Genomic DNA, 27,420 nt, shown 5'->3' on the forward strand with positions numbered 1-27,420 from the left:
CCTTTCTACAAATTTACTCAGCTGTATTGGCTGGAAGAGAATATCATGGCTTTGTACCATGGTACAAAGGTAAAACATTCAAATTGAAAGCTTCATTAAAGCCCAGGCTGCTTTTATCCAGTTGATCTGATAAAATAAAGGATGTAGATTGTGTTCACTCCTTTGCTTACTTTCAAGCAAATGGGTATGGGCTTGTAACCCAAAACTTAAAAAAAATAATAATAAAGCAGCAGTCATCTTATATCCTCTTTCCCTGGCGTAGGTTCCATTGGACTCAATGTGACTTACTTCTGAGTAGACATGTACAAGGCTGTGCTGTAAATTGGTGAACTAATTAACTGCACCCATCTTTTTAGATGATCAGAAAGATTGTCCCAGTGAATCACACAGCTGATTCAATTTATGATAGCATTTTCAGTGTTTATATTAAGAATTATACTGAGTGCCTTCATGGGCAAGGCATTCCCCATCCATATTATTTTTATCTTTGCAATTGTCTCCTCTCTAGAACTGTATACTTGCCTTTGTATGGTGAGTCTGGATGATGCAATTCCCAAAGTATCGCAGAGCTGTGGTCCTGTGAGGACAAGGCAAGCCAGAGAAACCAGGGAAACCCTCTGCTTTCTATTGAGACTGTTGACTTGCATTTCCCCTTTATCTTTACTTTTTAATGTGTTAATTGTTCATTTTTAGATGAAATAAAGCATACTGGGGAAGAAGAAGGAGCGGAGACCATGTCCAGCCAACAGATCACCCTGTGGCTGCAAGGCCTCTTCCTTTTCTCACTAGTCTGGACCATCGGGAGCACTGTTAATGCAGAGGGAAGGCGGAAATTCGACCATTTTTACCGAAACATTCTGATGGGGATGGACGATGACCACCCACGGCCCAAAAGCGTGAAGCTGACCAAAAACAATCTGTTTCCAGAAAGAGGTACACATCCATTCATGTACCTTTATGTGACCTTCTTAAAAAAGCAAAAACAAAACAATTCACATCTATACACTGAAAAGCATCCTGAGTTCAATTTGGGCACCAGCCATCGTGTCCCTGGTTCCAGAAGCTAGGAATGAGGCTGGACATACATATTAATAAGGAATACTTTCTCTGAATGCCCTCCTGATGTATCCAAAGTGGTACCTCCCATGCCCAAGAGGGAGTTATTGTCATGAATGGGAGTTGGGAGAGAGGATGGAGCAGAGAGGAGCAGCAGCAGCCCTGCTTGTTGCGACATCATGTTCCTGCTCCCATGGGCCTGACTGAATCTTGGTTGGTTCAGAATGGTATGCAGGTTTTCAAGCTGCTCTGTTCGACAGCATCAGGAGAAGCGTGGCCAAATCTTGATAATCTAAAGTAAATTACAAAGCCAGTGTTGTTGCCTTGAAACGAGCTTTCCTGATGACCTTTTACTTCCCCCACCTCTCTCCAAAATCAGGGAGTGTGTATGACTTTTATTTTCATAAGCAAGCTGGCGGACAATGGAACATGTGGACAGAGTATATTACAAAGGAAGAACAGACCATCACGGCTGGTGCAAAGGTAAAACATTCAGATTCAAAGCATAATTAAGGCTCAGACTGCTTTTATCCGGTCCATCTGATAAATAAGGAATGTCGATCATTACAGTGCCCATTCATTGTGCAGTATTGATGGGAGTGCAAGAATAAAGAATGTTTTCAAGCTCTTCAGGGGGAATAATGACTATCACAAAGCACGATATTAAAATGATGGACTGTATATGGGCTATGAAATAATTCCATGGTGAAGGAGGACTCAGATTTGGTTCCTGGCTGAAACCTTGGAGAGATGCTACTCGCTGGAATAGACCAGCTTTCCCCAACATGGTATTTTCCAGATGTTATGAAGCACAATTGTCATTCTGGCTGATTGGAATTGTAGTTCAAAACATCTGAAGGGCACCAGTTTAGGAAAGGCTGAAACAGTCAGTGTGAGGTGGGATGGGTGTAGGACGGGTGCAGGCTGTTTGCATGTCCTCAACATCTCCAGTTAAGAAAGGGATCAGGGCTTTGGGGTAGTGATTACCTGTGGCTGCTTTTAATGATTTAAAAAATGTGCTTAACTAGACTGTTTCAGTGGGTGGTTTTTATCCATATGTCCCTTTAGAAACACATTTTAAAAGCCACATTAAAACCCCAGACAAATACATATATATCCAACACTTTACCTCTTGCAAGGAACCCTAGACAGTTTACTTGGTAGCAATCCTTTCCATTTTATCCTCAGAGTAACCCTATAGTATAGGTAGTCTAAGGGTTGGTGGCTGGCCAAAGTTACCCATTGAGTTTCATAGGCAAGCGGGATTAGAACCCAGGTCTCTTGAGTTCCAGGCCAACACTCTAACCAGTCCATCACACTGTTATCTGTTCCCATCCTGGTGGCCTTTGGATGTTGGACTGTAAGTCTCCAGGTTCTTGACTATTAACCATGTTGGCTGTGGCTGATGGGACTGAAGCCAAAAAGCTAGAGAGCACCAGATTGGAGAAGGGATGTGCGCTCGCACTCTGTCTCTCTGTCGCTCTGTCTCTGTCTGTCTGTGTTCTTAATGCATTTTTGTTAGTTTCAAAATAACAGTACAGGATATTTTCTTTGGCACTTGTGCTGCAGCCTAAGCATTTCTTTACAACAGGTCTCAGAACTCATCATTCCCACAATGGAAACAGCCAGGCAGACTTTCTTCCTAAAAACCTATGTGGAACATGAGGTCCCAATGCTAATAGTGGGACCCACTGGCACAGGGAAATCTGCAATTACCAACAATTTTCTGATTCAGCTTCCAAAGGCAAAATACACCCCCAACTTCATCAATTTCTCTGCCAGAACCTCAGCAAATCAAACCCAGGATATTATTATGTCGAAACTGGACAGGAGAAGGAAAGGCCTTTTTGGACCTGCTGTAGGGAAAACAGCCATTGTGTTTGTGGGTAAGACGCCTTATGTATTTTCATGACTGAGTGCAAATTTGTGTGTTCTTTATCATCAGATAATGGTGAAAGTGCAGATCATGGCTCTGAAGCATGTGGTGTGATCTGCCCTTCACAAAACAATCTTTCGCTAGGCCCCAAACTAAAGAGAAATTGCAGTGTGCTATTTTCTTGCAAAAAAATCAGTCTCCAGATGTACTGTTTGGCTGAAACAGCGTCTCTGGGAGCCAATGCTGTGTGTGCTTGTGTTGATGCCTGTGTTGATGATTGGAGAATGGCACAAGTAAGAAAGGATAAAACCACCCTAAGGACTTGGTCTTGTGGATTGGTGTGTGCTCTATCATTCTCTCTCTCTCTCTCTCTGCGCGCGCGCACGCGCGTGTGTGTGTGAGAGAGAGAGACAGAGAGAGAGAGATTACAGCTGTAAGATTCCTATTTGGGCAGAATAATCAGAAGGACCATTTCACTCAATTTCTCCAGAGAGAGGAGAAATTCTCCAACTGTTTAGCAGGGATGGAGCTCACCAATAGCTGACACAACCTGTTTCTTCCCCTAGGGTTTTTGTTTATCTGTTTATATCTTCTGCAAAAAAGCAGCACTAGTGTTGGCAAACTGGCCGCCATTTTGTATCCTCCCCAGCGCCCCAGACCTAGCATTCTTCCAGGGCACTGGGGTGGAGGGGTGTGATGGTGACTATCTTTTTTTTTTTTTTTAATGGTAGAGAATATTTGGAGAGAATTGGGCTTTCTTTTTCTAAGGGATGATATAGCCACATTTTCAAAGAGCAAGGCACGCATGCTGCCTGCAGCTCCTCAGCTGAGCCAAGTCTGTATTTTTGTCATGTGTGAAAGAAAGAAGTCCTCAGATTACTCATAGTACAGTTTTCAAGTACTTTTATCACTCCCAAAGTGAGTGTGCCCCCTTTAAATCTTTTAGTGGTGTTTCATCACCATGACTCCACCCACAAACGTGGAAATTTGGAGAGATTGGACATTCAGACCAGTGTTATGGAAAACTGCTGCAGATGAATTTTCTTATGTAGTTTTAGAATGCATCAAATAATTATTCAGAGCTTCTGATTTAGTTAATATCCTGGGCTGCTGGAGAACTTTAATTTTCTTTACTTCTCTTTTCCTTCTCCTTGCCCTTGCATTCTTGGGAGAAGAATAGGGATACTTTTTGCCTTAAGAAAACTGTTGCTGTTCTTCCTAGATGATTTAAATATGCCAGCTAAGGAGGTATATGGAGCCCAGCCTCCTATAGAACTCCTTAGACAATGGATTGATCATGGTCACTGGTATGACAAGAAAGACACTTCGAGGCTCGATATTGTGGACGTACTGTTTGTTTCAGCAATGGGACCTCCAGGTGGTGGAAGGAATGATATTACAGGTAAAATGTTTGCTTAAGCACAGCAGGATATCAGCTCTCCCTCTAACGGTGAACTCACTGACAGTAACCAGAGCAGAGCCACCGGAAAACAAGAAAGCAAGATCAGCATGCTCTAGGGAACTCTGCCTATTGCAGAAGTACAAAATAATTTTATACCCCGAAATAGCCTCATGAGAAATGATCGTACTCATTAGTCACGAAATGCTGAGCAGCATTTGCAGAAAAAAATGGAAACTGTGTGGGTGGGAATGGACTGCCTTGTTTATAGGATGTTAGAAAGGGGTGTAACTGGAGAAAGAGCCCCCATGTTAGGAGGCAAGGATATGCTGCCATATCCTCTCTTTTGTAGCACCACTTGTTCCTTAGAGGCACCTCCAAGTTTGGCAGCGAAATGGGAGCATTCAAAAGTAAGGGAATGGTTTCTCAATCCTTGAGCATTCTCTCAGTATGCAGAAGTACGTGTGTTTGTAAACTAAAATTAAAAGGAAAAAAGTAACCTCCAGAATTGTTTGTAAACTAAAAAGGAAAAAAAGTAGTCTCTAGGATTGTTTGTAAATTAAAAGGGAAAAAAGTAACCTCCAGGTTGGCTCGACAAGCACCTGCAAGTTTTCAAAGAAAAGAATGCTGGGAGGAAGTGAAACAGAAGGTACAAGAGATAATGCTGAAGGAGGGAACAGTGAATTCCCTTAATGTTGGGCAACATCTTTGGTACCAATTTGGAAAGGGACTTGGGGCGCATTCCACCAGTGGGCAGAGCTGTGTGCACTGAGGTGTACCAGTGACGATGGGGTTCACCGCCGTTCGTACCAATTTGGGCATTTTCCCACCAAGCACAGAAAGCACAACTCAGTTTCCCACGCAGGTCTATGCAGAAGTCAGTCACAGCGCAACAACTCACTGGCCTGTAGAGCGCCAGCCGCCTCTTGGTAGACATGCATACAGCTGAGTTGTCCGTTGATTAAAAGAATTAAAAGAGCTCATTGAGGAAGGAAAGGGAGCTGCTCTGAGACTGACTGCTCCACCTTCCTTCATGTCTTGCAGGGCGTTTCACCCGGCACTTGAACATTACCTCCATCAGCGCATTTGACGATGAAACACTGACCAAGATTTTCACTGCCATTGTTGATTGGCACTTCAGTAAAGGGTTTGACCCTTCATTTTTGAGGTGATTACCCCCTTTCAAAGGAGCACCCTCCCTACCCCCGTTCTTCAAGAAAGCACACTTTCTCCAGTTTGTTCTAGCTAGGATGGCCATTTGTACCCCAGTCCTCTGCTTGAAGGCACCCTCTGTTTCAAGACCTGCCCAGGCCGTGTCCGTGTCTGATTTAAAGAGAGACAGATGGCAAAAGAAGGAGGGGACGGCAGAGGATGAGGTGGCTGGACGGAGTCACTGAGGCAGTCGGCGTGAGCTTAGGTGGACTCTGAGGATGGTGGAGGACAGGGAGCCTGGAGGAGTGTTGTCCATGAGGTCACATTGTGGCTGCCCATCAAAGTGAGCTCCTCGAATTGCCTCTACAGGCCACCTGGTTGCCACCTTTCCCCACTGCGGGTGGGATGCATTTTATTTATATGTAAATTATAGGCATCCTTTCTAAATCTGTACCTGTATTTATGCATACATGAGACTATCCGCATGTGTGACCTTCTCTTCAAGCAGAGGTCTGGTCCTGAGAGGAGGCTAAGGTTTGGTAAGCAGGAGGAAGAGTTGGACCATGATGACCGAAGGAGGCTTAGTGGGAGGAATTTGCAGGAGGGATTCAAGCAAGTGACTTGGAGGGAGAGAAAGCAGGCGCAGAGCCCCAGCCTGCCAGTCATAACTGGAGAAAGGATCAAGGGTACATGTGTGTGGGGTAAGAACTGCGGCTTTTCTTTAACATTGCTATTTCTTTCCAAAGGCTTGGCAAAATGTTGGTCCACGCTACCATGAATATTTACAAGCTGGCTGTGGAAAACTTCCTCCCAACTCCTTCGAAATCGCACTATGTCTTTAACCTGCGCGATTTCTCCCGGGTGATCCGAGGCGTGTTGCTGTGTCCACATACTCACCTGCAGGTGTGCTTCCCTTTATTTATTTATTTATTTATTTATTTATTTATTTATTTATTTATTTATTTATTATTTCGATGTATATCCTGCCTTTTCCTACAAAGGGCTCAAGGCAGCTTACATCATTCTCCTCCTCCATCTTCTCCCCACAACAATAACCCTGTGAGGTAGGTTGGACTGAGAGTCTGTGACTGGCCTAGAGTCACCCTGTTGGCTCCATGGCTGAGCAGGGACTTGAACCTGGATCGCCTGAGTCCCAGTCCCCCGCTCTTAACCACTGCACCACACTGGCTCTTTCCCTTTTAATTGCAGTGGCAGGTGTGGCATTGTCACAGTTGTCACTCACCATTCATGTTGCACATTGGGTTTTCCCAAGCAAGTCTTGGGCACTGCCTCCGTGGTGTGATTCTTACAGCGGACTTCTAAGGTAGGACAGGATGTCTTTGTTATGACAGCCAACTGAGTTTGAGACAGAAGTGAACCTGGAGATTCTCTAATTCATAATCTAATTCTAATCAGATTAGGATTAGGATTTGGTATTTGTGAAGCTTTTTGCAATTGTCTTAAAATCAGGCACAGGTTGATTTTTCTTCTTCGGTTCTTCCTTTCTTTGGCAGGATGGAGAGAAATTGATCCGGCTTTGGATTCATGAAGTTTATCGTGTCTTCTATGACCGCTTAATAGATGCTGAGGACCGGGAGGTGTTTTTTAACATGGTGAAAGAAACAACTTCTGACTGCTTCAAGCAGAGTGTTGACAAGGTAAGCTGGCCTACAGGCAGATGGCGCTGCTGAATTCAGGAAAGCAACAACCAGTATTTGTTATACTGGTGTTTTATATTTTAACTGATGTTTTGTAAGCCGCCCCGAGGCTTCAGCGAATGGGGCGGCATAGAAATTTATAAATAAATAAATAAATAAATATCAAATCAAATCAAATCAAAGTTTCTCCTCTAGTCCCCTAGTTGGCTGGCTGTCACCATTTTTCTTTGCCCAGAATAACCCTCAGGATTGTGATACTACACCACAACTGATCCGTGGCATCAGAACTATTAATAATAAACAAACCAATAAATGACATAGATAGGCAGCTCAATATAAGTATCAATATTCTCTTCCTGCTTCGGGGTGACAACTTCTACCTTTTAGAAAAGGGGGAAGCTATCGAAGGCAGGAAACCATGACATCATTGGTGTTTGGAGGGGACAGTTTGGGCCAAGGGAGGGGAACATGGTCCCCCACCCCACAGATTAGGACCCTAGGATGGTCAGATTTAGCCCCCAGGGGGAGGTCCCACATATCCACTTTTGTCATTTGTCATCTTGAAGGTAATAAGCAGCACCTTGAACTGTGGCATTTTTCTGTCTGTTTCACAGGTACTAAGTCATTTATCACCCACTGGAAAGATCAGTGACAACAACATCCGGAGCCTCTTCTTTGGGGACTTCTTCAAACCGTCCAGTGATACAAAAATCTATGATGAAATTACAGACTTAGGGAAGCTGACATCCGTCATGGAATATTATCTGGAGGAATTCAACAACATCAGCAAGGCACCGATGTCTCTGGTCATGTTTAAATTCGCCATTGAGCACATCTCAAGAATATGCCGAGTACTGAAGCAGGATAATGGGCACTTGTTGCTGGTGGGCATTGGTGGGAGTGGCCGGCAGAGTGCGACCAAACTGGCCACTTTCATGAATGCCTACGAGCTCTTCATGATTGAAATCACAAAGTTCTACTCAACCCATGAATGGAGGGAGGACATAAAGAAAGTCATGTTGCAGTCGGGAGTGGCCAACAAAAGCACCTCCTTCTTATTTTGTGATAACCAGATAAAGGATGAATCCTACGTAGAAGATATTAACATGCTCCTGAACACGGGCGATGTGCCTAACATCTTTGCAGCAGACGAGAAGGCCGAGATTGTTGAAAAAATGCAGAGTGCAGCACGGACTGAAGGCAGGAGGATTGAAGCCACCCCGCTGGCTATGTACAACTATTTCATTGAGCGTGTGAGGAAAAATCTGCATATAGTTTTGGGTATGGATAAACCATGTTCCTTTATCACTCTGATTTCTTTTTGCTTTGTGGACTTCTCTAACTTGGCATATAACCTGAAGTCCCCGATTCTACCTAATCTTGGAAGCTAAGCAGGGCCAGGCCTTGTTGAAAACTGGATGGGTGACTCTCCCTCCCAGAGAGTTCTGGCTATTATTAACATTTCTACAGAATAATAATAGAAATAGAAATAGAGATGATGGTGATGATGATGTTGATATATACCTGTAGAAATGATAGGACTTGCAGTATAATATATTTGGAAGGTGCCAGGTTGGGAAAGACTTTACTTGATTGCTCACTGAATCTTTTTGGGAAATAATAAACATATAATTTTAGATGCAAGTAACCCTTTCGGGGAAATAATTATCATTATCATTTTTAGCAATGAGCCCCATCGGAGATGCATTCCGAAATCGCTTGCGAATGTTCCCTTCACTGATAAATTGCTGCACTATTGACTGGTTCCAAAGATGGCCCCAGGATGCCTTGGAAATGGTGGCAAACAAATTCTTAGAGGATGTGAAGTTGGAAGAGGAAATCAGAAAAGCGTATGTCACGAGATCTCTCTAGAGTTACTGTTCTCTTTTTCTGTCTCATATTATTTGGTGCCTTTGGCCACAATCTTATGCATATTTTAAAGCTTCCAGAGTAGCAGGGCTTTCTTCTGTCTAAATAAGAACAGGATTCCACCCTTAGTCATTAATAAGCTCTTTCCCCATTTTTCAGAATAAAACCCCTCACTAAAAGAACCATGTCTTTTGAAATGCAAAATGAATAATAAACCATTCAAAGCAATAAACCATATTTAGTATATAAATGGTTTAAAGAGCAAACAGGGTGGGAGCGGCAGATTGAATATTGTCATATGCTAAAATGAACCAAATGCAAACGGGAATAAATGTGAGAGAGGTAGTGTGGTATAGTGGTTAAGAGCATGGGGCTGGGACTCAGGCGATCTGGGTTCGAGTCCCCGCTCAGCCATGGAGCCAACTGGGTGACTTTGGGCCAGTCACAGACTCTCGGCCCAACCTGCCTCACAGGGTTGTGGTTGTGGGGATAAGATGGAGGAGGAGAATGATGTAAGCTGCCTTGAGCCCTTTGTAGGAAAAAGGCAGGATATGAATGAATGAATGAATGAATGAATGAATCAATAAATAAAAATAAAGGCCAGTGACAAGGGGCCATGTGCACTTGCTGTGGAGAGCATTCCAAAGACATGGGGCCATGCTGTTGCAAGTACTTGCCAATCTGACAGCTCTCACTGGCAGACCAGAGAGGCGGCTCTGGAGACCGATCTTCAGTCCGGGCAAACATAGATATGTGTGCAGGCAGTCCTTTAGCTGACCTGATTCCAAACTGCTTTGGGTTTTAAATGCCAACAGCATGTTCAACTGGGCCCAGAAACAAATAGGCAGCCAGGGTTGCTGGCACAGAATAGAAGTCATATCGTGACCCGAAGGACGTATTTTGTATTCACTGTAGTTGTTTCTGGACAAGTGGAATTTTGGAATTTTCTGGAATTCTGGCATGTTCGAGGGCAACCTCACATAAAGCTCATTAAATGTAACCAGAGCGTGTGTCACTGACGCAAGGTCAGCTTTCTCTTGACAAGGCTGTAGCTGGAAAACCAGCCAAAGATGGTCAAAAGACCCGGTGAGCATGTGTCATCATGTCACCTCTGTACAAATCAAGAGGGTGAACCTCTTACAGCCTGAGGACCAAATTCCATTTCAGAGAAGCTCTCAGAAGCGGCATTTTGTGGGTGAGGCGAATGGCAAAGGGAACAGAGAAAAAAATACCCCCCACCACAAGCCCGCCTTAGCATAAAAGCTCTTACTGCTCTTAGGAAAAGCACTGTAGCCTTTTAAAAGGAACCCCAATCCTGGCATAAACAGATTAGCTGTTAACTGAAAAGCTGAGTTAGGTCAGGTCAGTGGGGCTGCTGTAGTTAAGCTTCAGCTCAGGAGCATGGGAAGCTTCTTCCACTGGTCCATCTTTCCTAGTATTGACTGTTCTGAGCACAGGAGTTTTCAGGGTCCCAGCTCTGAGCTCTTTCAGCCTTTCGGTGCTGGGGCTCCAGAGGCCAAGCCTGTGCTGCCCCCTTTACCCCCACATGGCACAGAAGGAACTGCACCAGCTGCCTCTCTTGGATCACGGCTGGGCCTTGGAGAGGACAGAAAAGGGCATGGTAGGATGTGGGGATGGGAGGAGGCTGGTGCTACGGGTTTTGCCAATTCTTATTGATGCCCCAGTCTCAGCTCTTTATTGGGGTGGCCAGAAATGGCTATCTAGATAAAACACAGGGCACAAACGCTGGCAGAGATTTCTCTCCAGGTGCTCAGTCAGAGGTCTATCCTGGTCCCTGTGATCCTAAATAACTGAAGGGGCCAAGCCTGGGATTGTCAATGTTGACTGGCTGCAGCTCTTCCGGATTTCAAGCAGGAATTCTTCCTGCCTCACCTAGAGATGCCAGGGATCAATCTGGAATTCCTGCATGCGCGGCATGTGCCCTAGTCATTTGATTATATTTCTCTCCTAATAACACACACTCTTTGTTTTCACGGCAGGGTTGTATTTATGTGCAAATATTTCCAAGAAAGTGTGCGAGAACTCTCAGTCAGCTATTACAATATTCTTAGAAGACACAATTATGTAACACCAACATCTTACCTGGAATTGATTCTGACCTTTAAGGCGCTGCTAAATAGCAAAAGGCACGAGGTCGACGTGATGAGGAATCGCTATCTCGTGGGTCTTCAGAAGCTTGATTTTGCAGCTTCGCAAGTAAGTCTGGGTCGGAAGCAGTGTACGTGCCATTGCAGCTCCCAGCTTTCCTGGAGAGCACGTGGTGATGGGAGAGGCCCTTGCCAGGGAGTGAGAACGCTGCCCTGGTGTGGGCGTGCTGAATGCCAACCACATGGCAGGCTGAGGAGCCTGTTGATGGGCTTCACTGGGGGCCTGCAGGGGAAACTAGCCCTTCCTTCTTCACCAAAAGCCTGCAAGTTCTGGGCCGTAGCTCATGCCTTGCTATGGACTGTGGTTAGTTGCTGATTAATGGGGCGAAGAAGAAATTATACCTGCTCGTGGTCTGGCACCACGGAGCAGAGTTTTCACCTCCCCAATTGCAAGAGTATTCACATAGTGATACAGTGAGTTTGGCTTGGCAAGCATGACCACAGGGTTGGCTATAAAGCTTTTTAATTCTCAGGAGCAGAACGCACTGGCCTGAATCCATTGGTAAGGGGGATGGGATCAGGCTCGCGTTTCCTCCTCAGGAGGAGTGCTTTTAAAGGACTTCACAGAAGGTGACAGTAAGACTCCGCTCAGTCTGGGGCTGCAGTCAGTCCACAACCCGGGAGGGGGGGCGGAAGTAGGCTTACTGCGCGGTGATTGTGCCCGTGTCTCCCCCACCAAGGCCTGTGGCACGCAAGGACAGGGGCTAGCCAGCAGCCCAGCAGTCTGATTCCGGGTCCCATGCCCTGTGCTCCCACCGGCTCCGCCCCAAACTGGAACCAGTACAGTAGTGGCCAGTTGTTTAACCCATCCAAAGCTACATCCAGTTGTCTTCCCCTATCCCACCCTGCTCCAAAATGGCTGGATGTATGGTGCCACACACAAATGCTTGTAATTGTTTTCAATGGCTGTGCTCTTAGATAATGATCAGACATGATGCCTGGCTTATCCTGGCTTACTATGAACAGGCAGGCTGCTGAAGCACGTTTGTTTGTTCTTGCTTTGCGCCTTCCTTCAAACAAGCAGGTAGACTAAACCAGGAAGATTATTCTGACGTCTGAACCTGCAAACCAGGGTAATAAATAGCAAGAAACCCTGATGCTTGTTAATTTACAAATATTTCCTTGTTTGGACTAAGCAGTGCAAGATTCCACAGTAAACTATTCCTTCCTGGTTTGTTTTTTCTGCTACTGCTGCTTGTTCAGAGAAAGCCAAGAATCCTGGCTTATGGTTACATACAAAAATCCACGGTCAGCTTTGTATGGGAGAAGGCAGCCTTTCGTGCAGGGCTTTCCTGGTCATAACCAGTGCTGAATTCTGCCCAGAAGGAGACCTGCAGCCATTGAAACTGTTTCAACAAGGGAGTCGTGTGGTCCCATGTAAACTGCAAAATAGCTTAACAGTATTTTACTAGTTCATATGTTCAGAGCCATTAAAATTAGGGTGCTTTTGAGAAATGATGCCTCCTCTTCCTTTGCTTGTAAACAGCCTTCTCCTCTGGAAGGCCTCCTGTGTGGCCATAGTGTACGATCCAAGATAGTGTCCTAGCTGCATCCTCAGTTCTTTATACTTAAAGAAGGATGCTGTTGTACAGAGTTAAAAGAGTCAATGCAGCCTTCCCCAGACTGGCAATCTCTGGATGTTTCGGACCACAGCTTTGGTCATCCCCAGCCAGCAAATCACCTGTCATGCTAGTTGGGGATAATGGGGTTTGTAAGTCCAGCCCATCTGCAAGATACTGGGTGGGGGAACATTGATTTGCAATGAATCATGCAGTGAAAGTGTGTAAAGGCAACTTACAAAATATCTGGTCTGTTTTCCAGCTCACATCTGTCTACTCCCCCCCACACCCTGTTTGCAATAAATCCTTCTTTGAACACCATCCTGCTTAAATCACATTCTCTTTCTGCTTTAGCTTGTGAAACAAGTAATTGCCCTCCACCGTCATGTGGTTTCAGGCTTATTCAGTTTCTTCCCTGGTGTCCTCTTTAGGTTGCAGTAATGCAAAAGGAGCTGACAGCTCTTCAGCCTGAATTAATTCAAACCTCTGCAGAAACTGAGAAAATGATGATCCACATTGAATCAGAAACAGTTGAGGTAGATGCCAAGAAGGAGCTGGTGGCTGCCGACGAGAAAGAGGCCAACGAAGCTGCTGCTGTTGCGCAGGGTATTAAGGTAATTTCACTGTGCGTTGTGGTGTCGGCCCTCCCATTGCCACTCATATTTTCAGCAACGCAATTTAATGAATGAGAAACCTGGACCAAGTACACAGCCATGTATTGTTTCCGCTCTATTTGGAATCTCCAGACCAAACCAGATTGACACGCATCCTATATTGGTTTCCCTAGAAGCAATATATTGGAGTGAGTGGGACTTACAGTAAGTTACATGTATAGGATTTTGGAGTAAACAGGCACTGACTCCTGCTGGCTTAGGTGTTTTTAGAAATTTAACAGCAGTTTGTGGGTGTGGGTGTGATCCGCTCTGGGATCACACACGGCAGGAAAGGAGTTCAGCTGATCCAGATGCCCCTTCTCCCTGCAGCAGTGGCTTGTGCTTTAGGGGAAACTAGCATTAGCCCCAATGGGGCTTTACTCCAAGGACAAATAGCAGCTGCAGAGGGAAAGAGAGGCAATCCAGATTAGGTCTGTGGCAGGGGCAAATCCCACCTCTCCTCTGCCATGACTCTGATTCAGAGTCACCCCCAGGAGAGAATGTTTGTTTTGCAAGCGAATAACAAATTTGCAACAGCCGCTCACGTGTTTATTGCCAGGCCTTGTTTTGGCTTTCCCCCGGGGATATTAAAGCAGTCCAGGAAATATGCTTTATACTAGTAGCAGAATGGACAAAAATCCTCTTTCTCTGCCAACATGTCGGTGGGGAAGATGCAAGAAATGCAGCAGGTGTTGATAGTCCAGCCATGGGGACTGTGAGGCTTCAGCTGGAGAACGACTTCATTGCTCTGTAGTCTCCAGATCCTTTGTCACAGGCTCTGATCAGGCCTAAAATCAGGGCTTACCTGCGAGTCTAGCCCTTCTAAAGCCTTCGCCTCTGGTCTTTTTGACCTGGCTGGCCCCAGGTGGGAGTCACGGAGATTTCCTTTGATGTGATTACAGGAAGAATGCGAGGGAGACCTGGCAGAGGCCATGCCTGCGCTAGAGGCTGCCCTTGCGGCTCTGGATACCCTGAATCCTTCGGATATCTCCCTTGTCAAATCCATGCAGAATCCCCCAGGGCCCGTCAAGCTTGTGATGGAGAGCATTTGTGTCATGAAAGGCATAAAACCGGAAAGAAAGCCTGATCCAAGTGGAAGTGGTAAAAAGAATGAAATCAGATTATGAGAATATCTATGCATGTAGCGTAATGAGGGGGGGGGTTGCATGGGTCACGTGCCCCTTCATTGATATCAAGTTGTCGTGTTCATTTGCTTTATCTGCCTTGACTTCAGAATTACTTAAAAATAATTTCAGGGAGTGATCAAGAATGCTTACAATCATCCAGATCCTTTGATTAGAAAATATGATCCTTGCCACTGATTTCAACATCTGGAATGTATCTCATCAGAATATCTATCTATCTATCTATCTATCTATCTATCTATCTATCTATCTATCTATCAAAACCCTTACAACGTCCTTTTTCAATCTTTGCCACATTTCAGAACTAGCCTGCAAATCTCATTTTTCATCTTAGGGGAATCCTAGAATAGTTTTATAAACATTAAAGTGCAGTTCCAGTCTACAGCCCTGGGGACCCTGATTTCATGTCCTCCTCCTTTTTTCATCCCAAACCCTAAAGGGAGTAAAATGAATGCAAATTTATCTAGTCTGGCATCCTGTTCCTCTTGGAGGCCAGTGAGAGGCTTTGAGAATGCCCCTCTATAGGACAGGAAGCCAGACATTTTCCACGGATGTCTCCCTCCCTCCACGGGCCGTTATTCAGTGCTTTCATAGCTCTTGAAGTGGTGGCTCATTTCAGCTATCGCAGATAATACCTGTGGATAGACTCCTCTTTCAGATACAGTTAGGGCAGAATGCCATGCATGGCAAGATGGGGAAAAATGTTCAACAACTTCCAGCATAGCCTGGGAGACTGGGAGTTGTAGGACTTGCTTTCTCTGCCTAAACATTTATTTAATGTTTAGCAGCTGCTTTAACAAAAAAAAAAAAAAAAAAGGAATTCAAGGCAGCTAGCATGCACAGGACTGTGTTCTTCATTACTTAAATGTAAACAAGAGTAATATTCTCTCTCTTTCCTCAGTAATTACCATTTATTTATTTATTTGTTTATTTATCAATTTATATCCTGCCTTTTTCCTACAAAGGGCTCAAGGCAGCTTACATCATTCTCCTCCTCCATCGTATCCCCACAACAACATCCCTGTGAGGCAGGTTGGGCCGAGAGTCTGTGACTGGCCCAAAGTCACCCAGTTGGCTCCATGACCGAGCGGGGACTAGAACCCGGATCGTCTGAGTCTCAGTCCCATGCTCTTAACCACTACACCACACTGGTGCGCCTGACCATAAGACGCACCTAGTTTTTAGAGGAGGAAAACAAGAAAAAAATATTCTGAATCAAATGGGCACATCATCACAGGCACATTCCCCATCACTTCCCCATGCGCTGCACATCTGACAGACTTACTGCACACACATATTCGCTCTATAAGACGCACAGACATTTCCCCTTACTTTTGAGGGGGGAAAAAGTGCATCTTATAGAGCAAAAAATACGGTAATTTCTTCTCTCTCTTTTCCCAGTAATTAATTTCACAACACTAAGTTCATATGTTTTCACAAGTAATATAAGTTTTTGGCTGCATATAGATAGGCATTATCCATTTTAATTTTATGGATGATCTTAAATGACTATAAAGTTAATGATTTAGTAAAAGATGTTATACTACAATAATTAATGTGTTTGTGCGTGCGTCTGTTAGTCTTCTTCAACCTAACAGCCTCCAGATATGGTGGACTGAAACTCCCATCACCTCCAGCTAGCATGACGGCTGGGAGCAGTAGGAGTTGTCACAGAAGATACCTGAAAGGCACCAGTTTGGGGAAAGCTGCTATAGAATATACACTGTTATTTTTATAAGATCTCTTCTGAATAAGAACTGTATTTTCAGATCTTTTTAAATACATACTTATTCTTGTGAAATATAGGTAAAATGATAGAAGATTACTGGGGTAGTTCCAAAAAGCTTCTTGGAGACCTGAAATTCCTCGAGGGCTTGAAAACGTATGATAAAGATAATATTCCACAAGCTGTAATGAAGAGAATAAGAGAGAAGTTCATCAATCATCCAGACTTCCAACCAGCTGTCATAAAGAATGTGTCATCTGCCTGCGAAGGCTTGTGCAAGTGGGTGAGGGCGATGGAAGTGTATGACCGGGTCGCCAAGGTCGTAGCTCCAAAACGAGAAAGACTCCGGGAGGCAGAAGGCTTGCTCGATATACAAATGCAGAAGCTCAATACAAAGCGTGCCGAACTCAAGAATGTGATGGATCGCCTCCAAGCGTTGAACGATGAATTTGAAAACATGAATAACCGGAAGAAAGAACTTGAGAACAATATTGAAGTATGCTCCCAAAAGCTAATACGGGCCGAAAAACTGATCAGTGGCTTGGGAGGAGAAAAAGACAGGTGGACAGAGGCAGCCCGCTTGCTAGAAATCCGATACATAGACCTTACGGGAGATGTTTTGCTCTCTTCGGGCACTGTAGCTTATCTGGGAGCCTTTACTGTGGATTACCGCCAAGAATGTCAGGAGAAATGGCTTTCTCTGTGCAAGGAGCAGAAGATTCCCTGCTCCAATGATTTCAGCCTAAGTAATACTTTAGGGGATCCAGTCAAGATCCGTGCCTGGCAGATTGCAGGGCTGCCAATCGATTCCTTCTCTATTGATAATGGCATCATTGTTTCCAACTCCAGACGATGGGCTTTGATGATTGATCCGCAAGGACAAGCCAACAAATGGGTCAAAAACATGGAAAAGGGCAATAAGCTTTCTGTCATCAAGTTGTCTGATACTAACTATGTAAGGACGCTGGAAAATGCCATCCAGTTTGGAACCCCAGTTTTGCTTGAAAATATCGGTGAGGAACTAGATGCTTTCTTGGAGCCAGTGTTGCTGAAGACCACTTTCAAACAGCAAGGTGTGGAGTACATGAGGCTAGGAGAAAACATTATTGAGTATTCACAAGATTTCAGGCTTTACATCACAACTCGCTTAAGGAATCCTCATTATCTCCCTGAAGTGGCTGTGAAAGTTTGCCTACTCAATTTCATGATTACGCCTCTTGGACTTCAGGACCAGCTTCTGGGGATTGTAGCTGCAAAGGAAAAACCCGAACTGGAAGAGAAAAAGAACAAGCTGATTGTTGAAAGCGCAGCTAACAAGAAACAGCTGAAGGAGATAGAAGATAAAATCCTTGAAGTTCTTTCCAAATCAGAAGGAAATATCTTGGAAGATGAAACAGCTATCAAAATTCTTTCTTCCTCCAAAGAACTGTCCGAAGAAATCTCTGAAAAGCAGGAAATTGCCAGTATCACTGAAATGGAAATTGATGCTACTCGAATGGGATACAAACCTGTGGCAGTCCATTCAGCCACCGTCTTCTTCTGCATTTCTGATTTGGCAAACATCGAACCAATGTATCAATATTCCTTAATATGGTTCATTAACCTTTATGTCCAGTCACTTGCTAATAGCAGAAAAAGTGATGTTCTGGAGGAGAGAATTTCACATATAATTGACCATTTCACAGTAAGCATCTATAATAATGTGTGCAGGTCCTTGTTTGAGAAGGACAAGCTTCTTTTCTCCCTCCTCCTGACAATAGGGATAATGAAAGGGAGAGATGAGATAGATGACGAAGTTTGGCGTTTCTTACTGACAGGAGGAGTTGCTCTTGACAATCCGTATCCCAACCCTGCACCAGAGTGGTTGACTGACAAATCATGGGCTGAGATCGTGCGTGCATCAGGTCTGAAAAACTTGTGTGGGTTGATGGATCATGTTGAATCCAATGTCCTAGAATGGAAAGCCATTTATGATTCTGCAAAACCTCATGAAGAAGAGTTCCCAGATGAATGGAATCTGGCCACAGGTCTCGATCGCATGGTCATTCTTCGATGTCTCCGACCAGATAAAATCGTTCCAGCGACCCAAGTGTTCATCACAGAAAATATGGGAAGGACCTATATTGAACCCCCAACATTTGATCTTGCAGGAAGTTACAGTGATTCTAATTGCTGTGCACCTCTGATCTTCGTATTATCTCCAGGTGCTGATCCCATGGCAGGTGAGTGTATTCGATAACAAAATCCAACAGGATGAAGTCTGTTCATGAAAAGAATATGCTGGCACCTTCAGCGGAACGGAGTGATATTTGCAAATGGCATGTTTCCATTCCACTGAACAGCAGCCTAGTTGCTGATCCAGAGGAAGAGCAGCTAGTTAGATCCAAAGGACCAGCAATGCAACTCGCAGAGCAGGGATGTTAAACATCAGGCCTACCTGAGATACCAGGCTGACTTTCTGGGGTTCCCCACGGGCCATGCCATATTCAACCGCAGATGGCTGGATTGTTTCCTAGCTTTTGTACCTCTTCCCCTTCTAAAAAGTTGGAATGTCTCTTCTAACTACAATTACAGGCAGTAAGGGCTTGAAGCTAAAACTAGTTCGCATATTTGGCCCCTTGCATTTGCCTTCAGCCCTGCCCACTAATGGGACGTGAGCCCCAGGCGCTCCCTCAAAACAGAATTTAGCTTCTGGACTGAATCAGGTTCAACAGTCCTTGCTTCAGGGTCCTGGACCCATCAACCAGTCCCAAACTCCCACCCCTCAAGAATGCTCTGCTTAATTTATTTTTAAATTAAATTAGTTTCAGTCTGGTTTGAACGGGATAGAACAGAATAGTCTCTTGGCTTTTTAAAAAAACCACAGTATCCATTTCTTGCAAGTATCTGTGTTGAAATATTTGATACCAGGGCTGCTGAAGTTTGCTGATGATCTTGGCATGGAAAGCATTCAGACTATTTCACTCGGGCAAGGACAAGGTCCAATTGCAGCCAAAATGATTAATCAGGCAATTGTGGATGGAACATGGGTTGTCCTGCAGAACTGCCACCTTGCAACCAGCTGGATGCCGGCATTAGAAAAAATCTGTGAAGAAGTCATTGTACCTGAGAACACCCATGTCAAATTCAGGTGAGGAATCATAACCCTTACCTTTAATTCAACGTGGCTGGGGTAGGAATCTGGTCACCTCAGCTCTAGTGATGGCAATCCTTTAATCGAAAAAGGCTAAATGGAAAGTTCTTTTAAAAGTCTTTGGGATCGAAAGTGGCAGCGGGGGTGTGAGGAGGATGGAAATTGTGTCAAAACTACCTGCCAATTCACCTTTTCTATCTGTGACACCATCTGTTATCTAATGATCTGGGTCATTTGCATTAATCAAATTGCATTGCATTATTTGTCCCTTGTGATCTCTGGCTGAATTTTGTTTAAGGTAAAAAATATGCCTAGAAACAATGGTTACTGTTGCAGTGAGCAGTGTCTTTTTGCAACAGATTGAGCTGTTTATTTGTTGTTATAAACCCTGAAACTTTCTTCTGGATTTACTAAATTCAGTTTTGGCTGAGGAATCCAATATTTTCCTTAAATTGTGGTCCCCCAGCCGGCCATACAGAAAGATAAGGCTGACATCTGACATCTAAACACACTTAGTAGGGAGTGAGTGCAGTGGGACAAACCAGACTTACTTCCTTCTGTTAGTTTCCTAAATGAAAGGAATTATTTCATAACAGAGTTGCATTCAAATCATGTGGTTAAAAACTAGAATCTGAAATAATACGACACACTGATCTATTTATTCTTTACCTGTCTTAGTTGCCTATCAACCCATATTTATAAGCAATGTACAACTATTAAGTCAACAGGAAATAAAATAAAACACAAAATGGAATAACAAATTGAGTAATACAACAAACAAATCCATTAAAAGGATTGGAATAATTCTTCAGGGGTAAAATACAGTTCTTATTTATTTATCTATTTATTTATTATTTAGTAAGCTTCTATGCTGCCCCATTCACCGAAGCCTCGGGGCGGCTCACAATAAATAAATAATCACAATATAAAAACAATATAATTTGAGTCGACCTGGCCAAAGAATAAAATAAATAATATTAACAATAATAATAATATTTTCTAATGTATAACCTTAGCAAGAACTACAATAGAGTGCAGAACTGGTTATTCCTTGGTCATGTCAAGGAGAAAGGATGTAGTTTTGTCTGTGCCCTACCCTGCTAACTTTCTGTGTGCAGGGTTTTACTGAGTTTTTTTAACAGGGTAGCATTAATCCACTGGAACCCTCACTTTCCATTTGATGCAGTCCATTTAAGACACAGGCTGAACACCTCAGGGAGAACTGGGCCTCTGACGGCTTCGTTACCAAGTTGCACACAAGGCTTTACAACAGCTTTGTATAAACAGCTCACCTGGTGGTTGTGGGCGACCATGAACTCTACCTGCAGGAGAGGGAGGAAGCTGGTGCAGGACCGAGGGATCATTCCATTCCTCAGGCAATTCACAGAGTTTCCAAACTGGCTGCAAAGGAGGAAGGGAAGTGCAACTCTTATCTCTGTCCCTCCTTGACCAGCATGTTTCGTAGAAGGCTTTTAACCAGTCTGGTTGGGGGCTAGTATATTGTATTTCCGCATTGGCTGTAGAAGAACACATTTCTTCTCCCCTGCAGCAAGCATGGATATGCAGGCTATTCGCTGTTTACCAGCCTCTCACTTTTTTTTTTTTTATTGCTGGCTAGTAACTCTGAGGGGTGGTGCAGTGGTTTAAACCGCTGTGCTGCTGGGCTGGTAGATTGAAAGGTCGCTGGTTCGAATCTGCACAACAGGGTGAGTTCCCGTTGCTCCGTCCCAGCTCCTGCCGACCTTGCAGTTCGAAAGCATGCAAATGCAAGTAGATAAAAAGGTACCACTTCACTGGGAAGATAACAGCGTTCTGTGTACTTTGGTATTTAGTCACGCCGGCCACATGACCACAGAGACTGTCTGCGGGCAAACGCTGGCTCCCTCAGCCAGGAAACGGAGATGAGCACCACCCCCGAGAGTCAGGCATGACTGGACTTAATGTCAAGGGGCAACCTTTACCTTTTTTAATAACTCTGATGGATTATTTACAAGGCAGCTTTAGCATTATTCATATGTGGAAATAAATCCGACCCAAAGGTAAGACCTACACTGTCACTTTTATTTTTGCTTTTGCTTTATCAGACTGTGGCTAACCAGTTATCCGTCAGAGAAGTTTCCTGTGAGCATTCTCCAGAATGGAATAAAAATGACCAATGAGCCACCTAAAGGAGTGAGAGCAAACCTCCTTCGATCGTACCTCAACGACCCAATTTCTGACCCTGTGTTCTTTAACAGTTGTGAAAAGAAAGAAATTTGGCAGAAGCTGCTGTTTGGCCTTTGCTTTTTTCATGCTCTTGTACAAGAAAGAAGAAACTTTGGCCCTTTGGGTAAGATTGGGATAACTGTTTCCCAAAGCCTTGTGTTTTGTAAAGCAGCATAGCAGCCACCACACCTTTAAGCCAACTGCAACTCAGTAGAGACAATAGTACTATTTATTGAACCAGCTTCTGCTGATGAAAGTGTGCCAGCCTTCAAGTTTCAAAGAGCTCTTTTTCAACATTGCTGGCAAATGTATAAAGCAGAACTTGAGCAGCGAGCAACTTTCCCATTCTCATTGATGAAAGTTGTCTGCAGACCCTCAGCTCCCATCATGCCTAACCAATTCCATTTATTTATGCATTTAAAACATTTATGTACTGCCTTTCCTCCAGAGAACTTATTTTAAGCTTCTCTGCTCTATCTCCAGTGCTCCTGCATGCCTGATATTTTCCCCTTAATGTGCTGATGATGGCACTCATGTATATGACTTTCTTCGCCAGCTTCTTCTTATCATCTTGGCTTTAAGGGCTAAACCAGAAGTGACATTATCTAATCTGAGTTGGGAGAATGTTGCCTAGTTTTGTGATTCTTCCCTGAAACTGGGTGCTCTTTCAGGAACAAACCTTACAACAGGAAGACTGGGTTTTAATTTAAAATGGGCAGGGGGTATGTGCTAGGGCAGTGGCGGCGAACCTATGGCCCACGTGCCACAGCGGCCACGCAGAGCCCTCTCTGTCGGCACGTGAGCCAAGTCGCCCCAGCAGCGCAGCATCGGATAGCAGCGCACAGAGGGGCCATGCGCATGCTTGGAAAGGAGTAGTGGCGCCAGGCAATGACGTCACTCATTAGCTGCAACTCATCCAAGCTTTCACATGGCCAGTCAGTGCACTGCCAAGATATCTATATATTTGCTTGGACTGGCTGTGAATTGTTTTTTCTAAACTAAAACCTCAGTTTTCAGGTTTTATTTCAGTGTTGGCACTTTGCGATAAAGAAGTGGGTTTTGGGTTGCAGTTGGGGCACTCGGCTTCTAAAAGGTTCTCCATCACTGAGCTAGGGGAAACCACGGAGGAGGGGAAGCTTGCTCGCCACCACTGCAGTGCTGACAGGTGACTACTTTGAAAACGTGAACAAAGTGGTCGGCGGGGGAAGAAGGCCGAACTGATGTTGCTACTCCAGGAATCGCCGAACTGGTTCACACTGCTCCCCACCCCCCATGATAGCCCCAGTTCACCATGTGGAAGGCAGGGTGCTGAACTTCTGTGTTGTTTCAGCCCTACATGTTGTGCTTGCTTTCAAACGACTCCATGCTCTTGCTCCTCAAAATCTGCCTTGTCTTCTTTCTCTACATGCCCCTTCCAGGATGCCTCACTCTGCAGGTACCAATCTCTTCCTTAAATTTAAGACAACCTTCTTTATTTCCTCCTGTTGTTTATTTTCTGCAGCTTGCCATGTCATCCAAAAACGGATAAACTGTGGCTAATCTTAAGTATGGGTAATGGAAACAAGCAAACTTCCAGCCATAGAGTATGAAGCTAGCTTATTTTCACTAACCATTTTTTAAGATCAACCACAGTTTAGAGTCTGGACAAGACAATAAACGGAAGCCACTGGGTGCTCCTTCCCCCCTGTTGGTCACTGCTGTGAGAACACTTTTCCACTCAATGCCTGACTTTCTTCCTTCATTGCTCATGATAAGCCTCTCCTTAAAACAGCCTTTTTCACTCTGACTTGACTCTCCTTTGCATTTAACCCTCCTTTGCTCTTCCTTTTCGCCCTGAGATGTCTGGCATTTGATTAGAAAACTTTACGCACAGGAGCAATGCTTGTTCTGTTTGCGATTAAATTGGAAACATACCACAATAGCATTTTTATCACACCCTTCCTCCAAGGAGCTGGACACTGTGTACCTGGTTCCTGACAACAACATTGAGAGCAGTTTGGCGGGGGGGGGGGGGGGGGAGGGCGCAAATTGGCGCTTGGTCACCCACCAAGTGACAGAGATGAGTGGGGGTTTGGACTGGGCTCCCCTAGGTTCAAGTCCTGCATTCTGCCCACCACACCACACTCCCGCAGGATTTGGAATAGTGTGACGTGAGTTAACCTGGCCCGACAACAGCTTATGTCCCTGATCACGGCACAGCCGCTGCAGCAAAGGTGGTGTCGGCATCCGGTTCCTGCAGCTCAGTTGCATGTTGGTACTAAGCAGATATACAGATGCACACCCCCTTCTGCAATTAAGCCAGGGCTTGCTTTTATCGATAATTTCCTCTCATGTGTCACTCACTAGACCATTTTCCCCACCAAAGTCACCCTGACTAACAGATGGGAGCGTTTTATATGTGATGGTGAACTTGAACCTGCCATTCAGACCTCCTGGGTGGCCACATAGGCAGCTGCTGTTCAAATTAACGAAAAGCTCTTCTGCCCATCAGGATGCAGCTGTTCAGTTCAGAGCTCAGCAATTCTAAAATGACAGCCAGGGGGCCACATAAGTTATATCTCACATTTGCAGCTTGCGTTACCGTCAGACATGAAATATATTCTTGCATTGGAAGAGACGATAATGGAAGATAAATATCTGCCATTTGGCTACAATATTCAGGCAAATGCCCGGACTTTGTTACGGTACCATCTTAGTTGGCTAAGCCCATTAGCTTTGAATGACGTTTTATTGCTTGCCATTGACATTATTTTCAGTTTACTGTACTGCTGCTTTGCTTTTTTATCTGACTTGAACAGGCTGGAACATTCCGTATGAATTCAATGAATCTGATCTTAGAATCAGTATGCGGCAGATCCAAATGTTTCTGAATGAATATGAAGAAATCCCATTTGAAGCCCTAACGTATCTTACAGGTATGGGCACCATGGCTATATTCAGACATATTTTTAAACCATGACTTCACAATATGGGGATGAGCTTTCCTTTGGGCTTGTGCATGGCCACTTCCCCTCTCTTTTAGCGAGGCTGTTACAAAATCAGAAATTTAGACTTCCATTTAAAACGAACTGCAGTGTAGTTTGTGGCCTGACCACTGAAATGTGGTTCATCTCAATCCAGATTAGAGGAAATGAATGAATTTCATAAGCTGTGGAAACTGGCTTGCTTCCACCACCCATAGTTAAGATTACCCACAGTTTGTCTGGTTTTGGACGAAGCAACAAGCTGTAGTAAATAAAAAAGGAAGCAAAAGCTTCCAAACTCCTCCACATGGTCAGAGGAGGCTTGTACGAGTCAGAGACTGGGCTCATGGTTTAGCATAATGTCCAAAAAGCTCACTGGTCTGTAGCATGGAGGAACTCAAACTTCCTCACAAAAAGCCTTTCTCTGTGTGTGAACATCTGTTCAAGTTTTTCCAACCACAACTGAGACCAACAATTCACTTGGTAGCTTTCTCTCTCGTTACCTGCTGAGCAGCTCAAAACAAGATGGAGGTGAGTAGGGCTGAAACTCCACTGCAACCTTCCCGCCCCCTCTTTTGGGAGTGAAGGGAAGTTCTAGGGCCGGGGTGGGCAATTCATTTTCCTATGGGGCCCCATGAGAAACTTTGACAGTTGGTAAGGGCCAGACCAATACTCTTACAGCTCTGCTCAATATATATCTCTATAAAAACAGTAAATGAAACATTACAATGATACAATGAAAATGTGGAGCACAGCACAACGCTATTTAATGAATATTCACAAAAACATTAACATTACATGAAAAGGAATAAATTCAATTTAGCAGATCCGTCAAAATAAAAGCAGTGCAGTTGTATTGCTTGCATCTATATTATGACGATATATATTTGCATTGACTTTTAATTTGCCAGTGACCTCATGTGGGCCAGTCAGGGTCAGCCATCGGGCCGGATGTGGCCCATGGGCCGTACAACGCCCAGGTCTGTTCTAGGGGCTTTAGTCTTCACTGATCTGCTGAGTCAGTCAGTCATCCTTGACCACCTAGTAAGCAGAGCCTTACTTTTGTTCCATCTTACAGGAAATTGGCCCCGGCCTCTGCTTTAAAAAAATATAATATCGTAGTTCTAACATGCTTCTTATATTTCTAGGGGAATGTAACTATGGCGGGAGAGTAACAGATGACAAGGACAGGCGTCTCCTCCTCTCGCTTCTTTCCATTGTGTATTGCAAAGATATAGAAGTACAAGAATTCTATAAGCTGTCCCCTGGGGGAGAATATTATATACCACCCTATGGAACATATCAGGTAAGAAAGGGAATGGTCAGGATAAATGGTGAAGATCACAGTCTGTGCTTTTTTGGGATGGTGTAAACCACACCTTCATACCACAAGTCAATCTCTGACCACAGGCTTATACTCTAAGAAAAACAGCACAAAAGGAAAGGGGGATGGGGAAGGAAGAGGAAAAAAGCCAGCTTGGCCAAGAATTCTTAATGTGGAATGATCGTCCTTCTCAGGATGAACTGGAAAGAATTGCAGAGAAGAGGAACCCAATGGAAAGGCCTTGCTTCCCATCACTCTCTGCTGCAGCCTGACGGAACCCCTTTGTGCGTCTTAACACCCAGTTCTGTTGCCCCTCCTTTCTCTACAGTCTTACATAGATTACTTGAGAAGTCTGCCAATTTCGACCCACCCCGAAGTATTTGGACTCCATGACAACGCGGATATTACTAAGGATAACCAAGAGACCAACCTGCTTTTCAACGGTGTTTTGTTGACTCTGCCTCGCCAGGCAGGGGGAGGAGGCAAGTCGCCACAGGTAACGAAAACAATGCAGTGGTCACAGCTGGAGGTCATAGTAGCCCCGATAGACAGAATGTTGGCTGGGAACTATTGTTACATCTCTGGCTGCTTTGCAAGTGGTTAATCTAAGCTTGCTGACTTTGATAGCAAGAGAATAAAGTTAAAAAAAAAAACACCCCTCTACCGTGGCTGGCCTTATACTGATTTTGATTGGTTATCCTTGACCAGATCTTTAATGCAACTTAGCTTGCCAGTGTGGGAAATTTGCTTTAAGACTGAATTCTGAGTCAGTGTGTTAAAGGGGCATCAACAAATTTAAAAAGCCTATTTGATGAAGAACCATAGGTGAAGAGGCATGTTTAGGAAAGAGCTAAAAAGAAGTGTTATTTTATTTCCTGATTCCAGGAAACAGTTGAAGAATTGGCACAGGACATCCTCTCCAAGCTGCCGCCAGATTTTGACCTAGAAACTGTGATGGAAAAGTATCCTGTACTTTATGAAGAGTCCATGAATACAGTGCTTAGACAAGAACTTATCAGGTTCAATAGGTGGGGTTCTAGACTGGTTTTTTTTAATGCTACAGCATTAATATTAACTGGAAAATGAAGTGGCAGCCACAGGTCTTAAGCTCTCGATGTGTTACATGTTTAGTCTAATGCAGAGCTAGTGTTTAACTGCGCCTCCCATCCTTCCAGCTAGCACAGAGTCATGAGAGTCACAGTTCAACATGTCAGGTTTGGGAAGACTGTTATAATTATGAGATCAATCAGATGATAGTCTAATGAATGCCTTATTGCAAAAATGGCTGCATTTAGACGAGCTTCTCTTGGCTTGATACACCTTTTTTGCCTGCACAAACAGCCTTTCCTTCCTGTTCCGGCATTCCTCAAATGAAATGTTCGAGTTTCTAATATTTGGCAGTGGTGAGGGGAAGGAGGAACATGCCCAGGGAAGGTGACCCATCTTCCTTGAACACCCCACCCCCCAACATGTGGAACCTAGGCAGAATTGATACCAGGAAGCCTGGCGACTCCAAGTCAGTAGGGGCCTGATC

General features: G+C 44.4%; 1 protein-coding gene across 4 annotated transcripts in view; it reads left to right on the forward strand.

The window, feature by feature from the left end:
• Positions 1-27,420, forward strand: part of DNAH3 (dynein axonemal heavy chain 3) — an 89,538-nt gene that overhangs the window by 57,970 nt on the left and 4,148 nt on the right. For 3 of the 4 annotated variants that reach the window (XM_044433719.1, XM_044433717.1, XM_044433716.1), the window contains 19 exons: positions 694-933; positions 1,436-1,539; positions 2,648-2,942; positions 4,155-4,334; positions 5,376-5,499; positions 6,230-6,386; positions 6,998-7,141; positions 7,756-8,422; positions 8,826-8,991; positions 11,011-11,227; positions 13,169-13,351; positions 14,293-14,491; positions 16,342-18,483; positions 19,172-19,391; positions 21,479-21,723; positions 24,398-24,514; positions 25,711-25,868; positions 26,215-26,382; positions 26,772-26,914. In XM_044433719.1, the coding sequence (XP_044289654.1) occupies positions 694-933; positions 1,436-1,539; positions 2,648-2,942; positions 4,155-4,334; positions 5,376-5,499; positions 6,230-6,386; positions 6,998-7,141; positions 7,756-8,422; positions 8,826-8,991; positions 11,011-11,227; positions 13,169-13,351; positions 14,293-14,491; positions 16,342-18,483; positions 19,172-19,391; positions 21,479-21,723; positions 24,398-24,514; positions 25,711-25,868; positions 26,215-26,382; positions 26,772-26,914 (5,869 nt within the window). Of the gene's footprint in view, positions 1-693; positions 934-1,435; positions 1,540-2,647; positions 2,943-4,154; positions 4,335-5,375; positions 5,500-6,229; positions 6,387-6,997; positions 7,142-7,755; positions 8,423-8,825; positions 8,992-11,010; positions 11,228-13,168; positions 13,352-14,292; positions 14,492-16,341; positions 18,484-19,171; positions 19,392-21,478; positions 21,724-23,017; positions 23,035-24,397; positions 24,515-25,710; positions 25,869-26,214; positions 26,383-26,771; positions 26,915-27,420 lie in introns of those variants that run through there. The other variant, XM_044433718.1, reaches the window with a different exon arrangement.

The sequence above is a fragment of the Varanus komodoensis genome, unplaced genomic scaffold (assembly GCF_004798865.1).
Source record: "Varanus komodoensis strain SLA01 unplaced genomic scaffold, ASM479886v1 scaffold26, whole genome shotgun sequence".
Classification (NCBI taxonomy): Eukaryota; Metazoa; Chordata; class Lepidosauria; order Squamata; family Varanidae; genus Varanus; species Varanus komodoensis.